Genomic DNA, 12,051 nt, shown 5'->3' on the forward strand with positions numbered 1-12,051 from the left:
TATATATATATACACACCAAGTGTATAAATGGGAGGGTTAGGATCATAAAATGTCAAAGATCAAAGTGAAGTGCATTTTGAAAATAACATCTGTAAGCACCTGAATTTTAATTGATATCAGTCTCCTGCAATCCCCTCTACAGCAGTGCTCAGTCTGGGAAAAGATGTAGCACAAGCAGCCAATCAGGTGTGCTGCAGTACTCATCTGCTGACTGGAGAATGCTGACAGGAGGAGAGAGTCAACTGACACTGATATGAGCTTATCAGTGCACTGTTTGTTTTTCCCTGTCCAGCCACAGACTGGGGGTGGGGCAAGACCTAGTTGTTTTACTTAAATTCAAGAAAAAAGTCAGGACTATGGGCTGGCAAAGCTGTGTAAATCTCAGCAATGAAGGAAGAGAATTTTTGGGGGGTAAAACAGCTCTCTTGTGAATATAGTAGTTGCCTGGTGTTCAGCTTTCATACAATAGGTGCTTTGGCTACCTAGAGCTGAAGCCAAGAATGCTGAAATATGGACTCTTGTTGATCCAAATTCTCTGTCAGTGGACTGTTTGCCTGAGGAAAATATCGTTTTGTTTTTTTATAAAAATGTCCTTTATGACAGTGTTCCCCGCGGATCAAATGGTACCGGGCCGCACAGTCTCAGTGCGGTCCGGTCCTGCAATATGGGGCAGTGCAGGGTCCCGGTGCGGGGCCCCACACTGCCGACGGGCTTTACAGTGAGGGGGCGGGTCCTGTGACTCACCTCTTCTCCCGGCCGCGTCCATAGTAACAGGAGGCGGGAGGGGAGGTGAGTCACAGGAGGCGTGTGTGTGTCACACGTCCTGCCCCGCCCCCTGCAGTGCACACAAATACTAAGTATGACTTAGCAGGTCAATATTTAAGCTGCAGAATTACAACAGTAGTAAATACAAATGGATTTAGCTGCTCATTATTTCATCTGCATAAGGTGTTTTACTTTACCTCAGCATCCGTACACTGGTATGTGTCTTTGTAAGCCATAAATACAAGAAATGAATTCACACCTGAAAAAAGGAGAGAGTTGGAGAAATGTGATAAGTCTTTTTAGAATGACTCTGGTTCCTCAGGGTCGGAAAGGTTACTGTATGGTTGTCAGTCATATGTATGCTACATGTCTGCATTGCTTCATCTTTGTACAGTACATTGCTGACAGAAGAGGAAGCCATGCTATCCTGTGCAGAGTGAAGAGATGAGTCTGCCATATTGGGTATGTATGTGGAAGACTGTTGAGCTTAGTGCAAAGCACTGGATCCCTACTGAACAATCAAAGTAATAACTTGCCACATACAACAGCCTTAGACATATACCGTCATTGACAGACTTTTCCATATCCATCAATATAGAGAACAAATGCATTAATACGACTACTACGGATTAAACAAGATTAAGGTAAGTGTGGTAGAGGTGCTCACCCTTGTCCTTTACTAAAGCCTCCATTTCCTCTTTTAGGCTTTCATGCCAGTGTGTGATGTCCACATGTAATGAGTAATCACAGCAGACTTTCCCATCAGCCCACTCTCTCCACTGGTCATATGCCGCAGTTAGGCTCATCCCAGCCTCAGGAAAGACATGGTCAACTGAAAGAGACAGGAAAGGATCAACGACTGAAATAAAACTCAAAATGTTACTTCTCCAATGTCTACAACAATTCTATGGACACCCGTGTACAGAGTTTGCAGATGGACATGATATACACCATGTACTGTAATGGTCAATTTGTGCCAGTGGCAGATGTGATCAGCTAAGGGCCCGCATCTATAAACCATTTTTGGGTCCTCACAATTAATTATATACCCAAGTAACACATTTATTAAAAAAGACCCCTTTTTAGTTGTGTATAAATAGATACAGATGAAGAGAAGACTCTGTGATGTCTTGAACTTTCTCATGATCCATAATAGGCAACTGTGGTCATATAGTAAATACCCCTTTACTTCCAGCACACAAGGCATCAGAAAACGCATGGAAAAAGCATTCTGCATATCTTAACAGTAATCAGGCAGGAGGTGAAGCAGGTTCCTGACACCACTTGAATAAGACAGACTGGGAGAATCATTAGGCCATCATGAAGATTTCCTCTTCCTTCTCACCTGCCCTGGAGGTGCAGCTGCCCATGTCTGCATTACAGCAGGAGGGGACCCCCATCACTCACCCCACCTATATTTTGTTAAAATAAGCCCCTAAATACCAGATTTGCTTGTGCAGATAAAAAGTCTACATAAACGGTGTGTCCACCCCTGACTCAAACGTAGAAATACCTTGCCGCACTCCTTACTGGGAAGCCCCAAATTAAATAAGGGGGGGTGCTCGCAGTGACCGCGGATGGTGCCGCCAAACAGTACAAAATAATCGGATGTCACCAGCACACCAATAGTGTTGAAGTCCAAAGTGTTCGTTTATTGGAACATCATGTCTGGTGACATGATGTTCCAATAAACGAACACTTTGGACTTCAACACTATTGGTGTGCTGGTGACGTCCGTTTATTTCGCCCTTGACTCATGCACAATATAATATACTATACTATGCTCAATTTCCTAACACTGCTCACTTTGAAGATACTGATACACAGATGTGTAGCCACTATATTTCCTTCTCAGCATTACAAAGACCAAACAGATTCAGAACCGTAAGCATTCAAATGTCCTAATTCAGCCATGCTAAAAATGTCTATTACACTCTAAAAAAAATAGCTTCTACTAATCAGGGAAGGTAACAATTAATGCAATGCTGAGTGATAATTAAAAAGAAAACCCATGATTGTTCCCTACAAGTACCAAAACAGAAACACCGGCCATACAGCTGGTATCCCCGTAGCTATGTTCCTTTATTTTCACCTGGGGATCCTGACAGTAACACAACTCCCGCCCAATGATGACAATGCTCATTCATTGTACTGCATCTGTGAAGGGGCAACATCCTAGGACAAGAAGTGTACTAAATATAAAAACATGCTAAAAATACCTGCTGATCCTACCAGAATTCCAGCGTGGCCATAATTTCCAGTGATCTTTGCTGCACTTATCTGCCCCATCAGTTTTTCTGCCCCATCAGTATGTGTGTACTAATCTGCCCCATCAGTATGTCCTGCACTTATCTGCCCCATCAGTTTTTCAGGCCTGTCCTGTTACTTCTGTGGACTAGAGAACACCTCCCCTTTGCATCATTGCCATAACATAGAAGGTGGAGTTCTGGAGTCCATAGAATTGAACTGGGCAGGGCTGATAACTCATGGGGCAGATACGTGCAGCACAGGCACAGAAAATTATGAGCTTACTGGAATTCAGACAGTATCAACAGGTATTTTATTGCACTTATCGAACAGATATGACAAATCTCTTTCGATGGTTTGTCTGACAGATCAAAAGAGAGACGATCAGTTCATTCTTACGAGTACTAAAGATTTAAGCTGAAGACCTGCATTGGTTTACTCACTGATCATCGTAGTGCCTCCTGCTAATGCGGCTTTAGTTCCCTGGAAGAAGTCATCTGCGCTGATCATTCCCATCACAGGCATCTGTAGTCTTGTGTGGACATCTATTCCTCCAGGTATGACCAGCAAGCCATGGGCATCAATGGTCTTAACACCACCAGGGACAATCAGGTTTTCCCCAATTTGTCTACAACAATACAATGAGAGGGATGAGACAATGTTTTAAAGTTTATTTTTAGAGAACAACAAGTTATATCATTCATCAAATGGCTAATATTAGGAATATTCAGGAAGCATTTCAAAGGATCAAACAAAATGCAATCAGTTAAAGTTTTAAGTAATCCATGGAAGATTTCATTCCTGGCTCTCACATATGAGCAAGGAGCCTACAGTGGAAAGACCTTAGAATATCTGGCCTGCACAATCACAAAGCTCAGAAGTTGATTCCCCTCCCCCCCCAAAAAAACACTTTACCAGCAAGAGAAACAGTGATCTTGTCTGTGCAAGGCACAGTGTCTCTGCAAAGGCGTCCCCATTGACCTACTTAAACTCACCTTTCCATTGCTCTCTCACTGCTTCTTTCTCCATTGCAACCAACCACAATACCCGGCAACAGTGTCATCACAAGGTTGGCCCGCACCAGGTGAGAGAGAGGGGGGACCCGGTGGCAAACCAGATCTTTTCTTTCCTGGGATCCATCGCCAAGAAGGCCACCAGCAGTGAAGTACATCACCATGCATGCTTGATGACGTCACACCATGGATGTCATAATGCATGCCCAACGACTACACCGGGTGACACCCCTGCCTGGCACTTCTCGGTGCAGGGGGAATGTGAACTGCCACCCTGTGACAGTGCTTAGGTAAAGCAGCCAAGCACCGTACCATGACCGAAGAAGTAACATCACTAGTACCCATTGTTGGAGACATTGGTGGTTTTACAGTTGTGTAGTGGTTAGCACCGCTGCCTTGCAGTCCACATTTCAAATACCAGTCAGGACACTATCTGCAACAAGTTTCCATGTCCTCACTGTGCTTGTGTGGGTTTCCTCCGAGTACTATGGTTTTCTCCCACACTCCAAAGACATGCTGGAAGGTTAATAGGCTCCTGTCTAAACTGGCCCTGTATTTATGCATGTGAGATAGGGACCTTAGACTGTAAGCTCCTTAAGGACAGGGACTGATATAAATGCCTCGTAAATCATTGATGCTATATAATTACCAATAATAGGGTAAATAAATAAATAACTGTCATGAGTGCACAATCTACAGCATTCTTCCTGATTATAAATCTGACAACCCACCTTTGCAGGTTTTTTTTGCTGAAGCATACAGTATGCATCCATGAAGGTCTACATCGGTCATCAGTGGGTCAGGACCCTTCATTGGACACACCACCTTTCTAGAGAGCTGCAGTAATCTTGATTTAACAGTGGTGTCTCATTTTAAAATAAATTTACATTTTTGCTAATAGAAACTTATTGTTTAACATTATTTACCAGAACATTTTCTATGATGTAACTTTTAGCTAGAAATAGTGAGCTTTCATACATTTGTAGTACATTCCTTACACAATTGAACATTTGGCTAGCTTGAAATGAAACCTAATGTGGCCTAAACATGTTTAAGGTGACAACAGTACAATCTGTGTTAGCCTTTAAATCAATCCCTGTGTCCTTGTGGACTACACTTGGATCATAGGCCAAGGCTGTGTATGTAGAAAAATAGTGACACTGATAACATTAACTAAAATTTAACCAAATCTGGCCATGGCTTGACTAAAAATGTTGTTGACAGTGCTGAAGTGCAGGACATTGTGGTGCCTTGTGTCCAAGTAAAGCTTAAGCTCCAACTCTTCCTGGTGCTAACCCCATTCTCTATCGTTCAACTGTTGAATGCCAGAAAGCACCAGAAGAGGGTAGAGCTTAATTTAGACTTTAGCAGAAGACACCACAAGGTACCTGCACTTAAGCACAGTTTTTTCTTTCTGCAGTGCTCTATATACAACCAGTAGGACACAGGTACACCTTCATAAGAACACATCTCACAAAATATATTGTTTACTAGAATCACACAATAAATTGTAATTCATTGCCTCTCACTTACTTTATTAAGCCATCTTCGATGTATATGTCTGCGAGGAATGACTGATCATCGTTCACAATTTTCCCTCCTTTGATATGAAGTCTGTCACTCTGGAATGGAATACAGATTTGATATATATGGGTGATATAGCGCAATGTCAAGTGTAAGTCATGATCTGGTGACGGAAGACAAGTGACTAGGTGAATGCTGAATAGTATCAAACAAAACCTTTGGAGCTAATCCTATCAAGTAATTGCATCTAATAAATAAAAACCACTCTACTGTGAAACTTGCTGACAGAACTAAGCAGCAAGGAAAATAAAGTGAAACCCTTTATTGGCTATGCTGAATTTATATAGACAGCGACCCACGCTGACGCCTCTGTGATTCCAAAAGGTCAAAGTAGGAGAAAAGTTTGTTGACTCATGTGACTTCTGCTGTGCCTGAGGCATTTACTGTGGCCATACTGTACACGGCCAATTTTTTCAACTGTTATGCTTTATTTGATCATCATGCTGTATAGAGGGTGTCACAGTCACATGTTCAATGCTCCAGTGTCAGCCACAGCTAATCCCAGACCAGGTGCTGCCTTAAAGGTGTTATACAATAAAATAAATATACCGTAGATACAGTATCTGTCAGTACAGTCTGATGTTCCAACATATAATTCAAGAATTGGAGCTTTGCAATATCAGTAGGTCTAACTTTGTTTTGGATAGAGTGGAGAAGTATTAGAACCTCTGTCAGTATTTTTTTTTTGCTATCTGTGTCAGTATTAGAGAGCTTTTCACTCACTTCACCTCCAGTCAGGATACACGCGTATGGGTAAATGGGAAAATATTCTTGTATCTTCGGCAACCAAGTGCCTCAGCTGTTGTATATTTGTGTCTTAACGGATTCTATGGACAAAATACACTGAAAGTAGCTGTAAAAACAAGTACCAGCATCTACATGTGCATGCGTATAGCCGTAAGTTCCTGAATGTGTAGGTTTTCCAGCTGGGGCTCTCAGGCGGAGCAGATACAGGCGTATTTCATGCTGTATGCTCATACGCCTGGATCTGCATCCGTGGGAATAAGCCCTAATAGAATGGAGAGAGGCCTGCATGCCTGACACTGTTTTCATTGTTGTCTGTGCCTTCCTCTCCAGGTGATAGCCGCCTATTTCTTGTAAGAGCGTAACAGGGACAGGAAGTGAGGGAAAATCTCTTCAATAGGGTCACATTCAGACATAAGGAACTGACAGCAATTTTAACTCTTCACTACTCTATCCCCAAAAAAATATTGGGCTTAAGTTAGACTTTAAAGTAAACCTGTCAAGGAATGTGCTGTCTAAGGCCCCATTCACACCAGGGAGGCAGGGGTTCAGCACGGTTTCAGCACGATTTTTGAAAGGGCATTTTTATTTTTTGCTAAAATGCACTGAAAAATTCCCCAAAACGCGCTGATTAATTGAAATCTATATGGAAAACGCACTGATCAAAAAGTAGCTCAGGGAGCATTTTGTGCGGCAGGCGTTTCAGATCGCATGGATTCGTCCGCTTGCATGAACGGTCCCCATAAGAATGTATGGGATTGTTCATGTAGTCGGTTCAGTGCAGAAAAATCTGCGTGACAAAAACACCCTAGTGTGAACGGGGCCTTAAAGGCACCACAAAATACCTGCCATTACTCTAATTAAACAGAAATGTCTGCTGTGTGCACCTCACTGAAATTAGTATCAGTTTGTTACTAGTGCCAACTAACATTCATCCCCAGTCCAATGATAATATACCACTGGGCAATATGTGCATGCTCACTGGACAGGGGATACAATGGTCATATGTATTATTTATATGTAGGGAGGGCACTGTACACTGATCATGTTGCCCTTGAGGGGGCATTTAGCTTGTGGCATAGCTGGCTCAATAGCTTACCAGCTAGATGTTTTCCTTTATATTTTTCCTGGGTCAATGTTGTAGAATTAGCCACAACCAGACTCTATACCAGGTGTGGGCAAACTCTGGCCATCTAGCTGTTGTGGAACAACAGGTTCCATGAGTCATTGCAAGATTCTCACAACCACAGGCATGACGTCCAGAGACAGATGCATCATGGGATTTGTAGTTGCACCACAGCTGGAGGGTCAGAGTTTGCCCACTTGTGCTCAATACAGTTTTGGGGCAGAAATAGAATTTCAGGTTCTCCAGCAACTGCAGGGAAATCAAATGAAGCTACAAAATAAAAAAAAATTAACAATGATTGATTTTCCTGTTACATACAATATATTGCAGCTGCACAAATAGTGAAAAGAAAGATACAGTTTACCCAAATGAGGGTACAAAAAGGGGAACGGTTTAAAGGATCACAACAGGCAGTGAACATTTGTTGCATAGCGTGGAAATGGGGAATTCTGGGATGGAAATGATAATGGGAAAACACATTTGCAGATAATGCCATTTGTGACGTTTCGGGCTATGAATAACACATTGCCCGTAATGGTAGGGTTGAATCAATAGAAGCTTTCTCTGGCAGGGTCTTGGAAGCCTGATACACCAGACCATTACTAGTGCTGTATAAATATATTCATTAAAGGCTTCTTCCCCCCAGATACTTGGTCAGGCATTTTTTTACCCTTTGCAGCACAGACACAATGCAGGTATATGAGAAAACCCATTGTTTTCAGTAGAGCCCTTGCCTTTTCCCAGCTGTGAGTTACATTACCCTGAAATAGAACATTCTGTGTGCTACATTTTTGTTGCTTGAACTTGTATGGGTCCATTCCAGTCAATTGAAGGGATTCTGTTAAAACTGCAATGCAACTCAACTGAAAATGCAAGTCAATGCATATTAATACATGGGGGGAGCGATAAATATCCAATACCAAGGTCTTGCTTAAGGAGGGTCACACATTTCTATTAAATATTCAATAAGACTAATTATTTTTTATCTCCTGTTCCACTTTTCATATGCATCCCTATACCCATCCGCCAATGCTCTAGCTTTCCATTAACCATGTATATACCAGTTCCTTCTGTCTACATCAAATGCATGTACATAGAAGGAATGAGCTATGATAAACACTCTATATTCTTGTGCAGCTTCTGTTCTACATAATATTGTCATTCCGCAAGATTTTGATCTGCGCGCAGTGTATAACCCAGGATAACATCAATGTCACTGCTAACATTACAAGGTGACAAGATGATGGATCTGCTTCAAAGTGTTCATATTTTATATCAACCCTTCATGATTATATTATATATACCAGGGGTAGGCAACTTCAGAACTCCTGCTGTTGTGGAACAAGAGTGTAGTGTTGTGGCACACGAGTGCCAGGATTGCCTAACCTTGATATATACACATGTATAATGATAAACAGCAGTGCATAATATTGTCTGCACTGTCTTCCAACATAATCTAACATAACCCCCTGATGCCCTCATGGGCCTCAAAAGAAAAGCATAGGAGCTAATTTATAAATACACGGGGCAGGGGCTGTGCACACAGCATTAGTGTCCCTAGATGGCGCTGACGAGTATAGACATTTCTATATTCATCAACACCATCTAAGGGAGCTAGTGCTGTGCAAACAGCATCCGCCTAGCTATGCGTCTGGCAGAAGTTTTATGAACCTCATAGTGTATTCTTGATGGGTTCTTTTTGCACTTTCTTTAATTACATATTTACTAGACTGTGCATTCGGATTCGGACGAACCTGCAAATCAACGAAATTTAGTTGATTCGGCGGTTCGTCTGAATCCGAAATCATGAATTTATTATATGCCCCAATATTCTAAAACTATATTTGAACATATATAAATGTGTTCTGCGCAGGCGCGCCGCCATCTTTGAGGGTATCTTGGTATACACCAAGATGGAGGCACCCATATGTTCGGGCGCCGCCATCTTGGTGTGGCCGACATGGCTGACGCTCCTTCTGCATCTTCAGTGTGCAGTTTCGGATTCGGAGGCTCGTTGCCCCCGAATCTGAAATATCAGAAACGTTCGTTTTCTTTGATGAAACGAATGGAAACGTTTTTCATATTCATTTGTTTCGTCAGAAAACAATTTTTTTTGCCGTGCACATGTCTAATATTTACATGCATGCTTTTCCATATATACATATATTATTACTAGGGATGCACCGATACTGTATATTCAGTATCGAGTACGATTACCGATATTATTGATATATCGAATACCGATACCGGAAGTCCCATTAAGGAAGCCAGGTGGTGTGTAATAACTCGCCACCTGGCTTTCTGATTAGCCGGGTGGTGTGTAAAGACTCATCACCCGGCTTCCCAGTTAGCAGGGAAGCCAGGCACTGTATAATGACTCAATTAGCCGGGAAGCCAGGTGACGAGGAAGCATCGAGCCAGATTTCTGGCCAATCAGGAAGCCGGGGGGCGAGTAATGACTCACCGCCTGGCTTCCTGATTGGCCAGCTTCTCGACCAATCAGGAAGCCAGGCGGCGAGTCATTACACGGCGCCTGGCTCCCCGATTGGCCGGGAAGCCAAGCTCCATGCTCCCTCGTCACCAAGTCAGCCAATCAGTGTAATGATTGCCCACGGAAGCAGCCGGCGGGAGAATGGGGCCGTGCGGGGAGATTGGGGGTTGCGCGGCAGGAGGGGGGCTTGGGGGGTGCACGTAGCTGGTCTTGCATAGGGCGCAAATTAGTCTAACGCTGGCCCTGCATGGAGGACCTCGTTTTGTGGGTAGCTGCCAAACCTAGGCCAACGGGCTGAATCAGAGTCTACTGATCAGCTGCAGCTCTGGGTTCAGCGCCTCACTTCCACAAGGTTCATTTAAGTGACATAGATAACATTATTTGTCTAAAGCTTGTCTTGCTTACATGTAAATTAAAAATGTAAATGGTATAAACTAAAATTCCCTCTAAATACAGTATTCTATGGACTCTTAATATGAACAGCCAATGTCTACAAGAAAACAGACCAGGACCATCTCCTCCACCTCATTACGTCTCCTACCTCGGTTATGTTAGCATTTATGATTTTAATACAGATACAAATAAAGCTTTTCCTTCCCTGAGCGGCAAACACAAATTTCAGACCTAGTGCTAAGTGTACTATGTCCCTAACCCTCACCAACCAATCAGATTCCTTCTTTATCCTTACCATCCCGCCCTCGTAATGCACTCTATTGCACTTGCATGTAATCACTGCATTATGTGCTACATTAATAAAAAAAATAAAGAAATTCCCCAATTGCAAATTGGTATATCAGTGCATGGTGATTACTTGTGCCTCATCCAGGAGATGTTTGAGAAACACGATCAGCATGCCAGAGCAAAACAGATGACGAAACACAGCATCAGCCTATGAGAGAGGAGGGAGAACCTCCCAAAATGAAGTAAACGGTAACCTTCCCTGTACAAAAACAAACACAATGGTATAGGAAAAGAAAAAAAGAAAATATTCGGTGATGATAGTACTGCAATCTAATTGGTTGCTACGGGCGGCTGCACTTTGCATGTCATCAGTCATTTTGCTTTGCATTAGTATAAGGCCTCCGATTAAAGCTTTCTGTGACAGTTCATACCACAAGGGTCGGTTGCTGTGTTGTCAAATGCTTATTCTGTATTTAGTATCTGGCTCAGGACACAGTTCACAAAGCTTTAACAACAAGATAAGAATCTTTATTCCAGCCATTTATAATTTTCAGATCTTAATGGGCACGGCTGAAAATAGCTGTCACTTTTTTTTTTTTTAGATGAGAATTTATACTCTGGTGTGTTAGCTTTGAAAATTAAGCTTAGTGACATAATTGCCAACAAACAGACTCATCGCCAGGCCCTTGTAACGAAGCCCAGAAGGAACAGATTTATTTGGATCTTTGGAGTAAGAAAACGCTTGACCCAGTTTTAATATTTTTTCCCTGCCTGTAACAACCCATTGACATGAATGTGATGGCTTTCGGTTGGGGCCTGGGTGGACCTTGGAGCATGCAGATTATCAGCAGGGAAAAAAACAGAAAACTGGCTATAGACAGGGAAGTGTTGTTGATTAGGTAATTAAGAAATGCAAGCACAATAATTAAAATTCAGATACATTATAGAGTCCCTGTAGACCAATGCCATCCACAGACATGATACAATGTAACTGGATGCATAGGCTTCCCAGTTATAGGGACCCCCTGAGATACAATTTAGGGTTCTCCCCTCCCTCATTCTTTAGCAGTGTAGAGACCCCTAGATCTATTGCATTAGTGTACAGCTGATCCTAGTACTTTGATGTCATGGCTGTCTTCTGTGCAATGCATCCATGTCCTCCCCCCTGTCCCCTCCATCTTACTGTGATCCGGGGGATGTTCTTCTTCCCTTGGTAGGACATGTTGCCAGGGTGTGAGCCCCTGTTTTGCAGCAGATCTGGGGGTCCTGGGCTCCGAGGCTTCCTCTGTTATTGTGCAGGGATCAGATGGTGGTGGGGGATGTGCCTTTCTCTTCTTTCTTTTTTTTTTTTGTTGTCACAGGCTCGGTGGCTCCCCCTGCGCTGCAAGAAGCTGTCAGC

General features: G+C 42.8%; 1 protein-coding gene across 3 annotated transcripts in view; it reads right to left on the reverse strand.

Annotated features, from left to right (window-relative positions):
* Positions 1–12,051, reverse strand: part of DPYSL4 (dihydropyrimidinase like 4) — a 40,151-nt gene that overhangs the window by 22,839 nt on the left and 5,261 nt on the right. The window contains exons 1-5 of one of the 3 annotated variants that reach the window (XM_018553675.1): positions 11,836–12,045; positions 5,560–5,648; positions 3,457–3,641; positions 1,434–1,598; positions 964–1,025 (exon numbers count right to left, since the gene is read on the reverse strand). In XM_018553675.1, the coding sequence (XP_018409177.1) occupies positions 964–1,025; positions 1,434–1,598; positions 3,457–3,641; positions 5,560–5,648; positions 11,836–11,874 (540 nt within the window). In that variant the 5' untranslated portion in view covers positions 11,875–12,045. Of the gene's footprint in view, positions 1–963; positions 1,026–1,433; positions 1,599–3,456; positions 3,642–5,559; positions 5,649–8,941; positions 8,963–11,835; positions 12,046–12,051 lie in introns of those variants that run through there. The other 2 variants (XM_018553676.1, XM_018553674.1) reach the window with 2 other exon arrangements.

Source organism: Nanorana parkeri, unplaced genomic scaffold, assembly GCF_000935625.1.
Source record: "Nanorana parkeri isolate BGI_ZX_2015 unplaced genomic scaffold, ASM93562v1 scaffold127, whole genome shotgun sequence".
In the NCBI taxonomy this organism is placed as follows: domain Eukaryota; kingdom Metazoa; phylum Chordata; class Amphibia; order Anura; family Dicroglossidae; genus Nanorana; species Nanorana parkeri.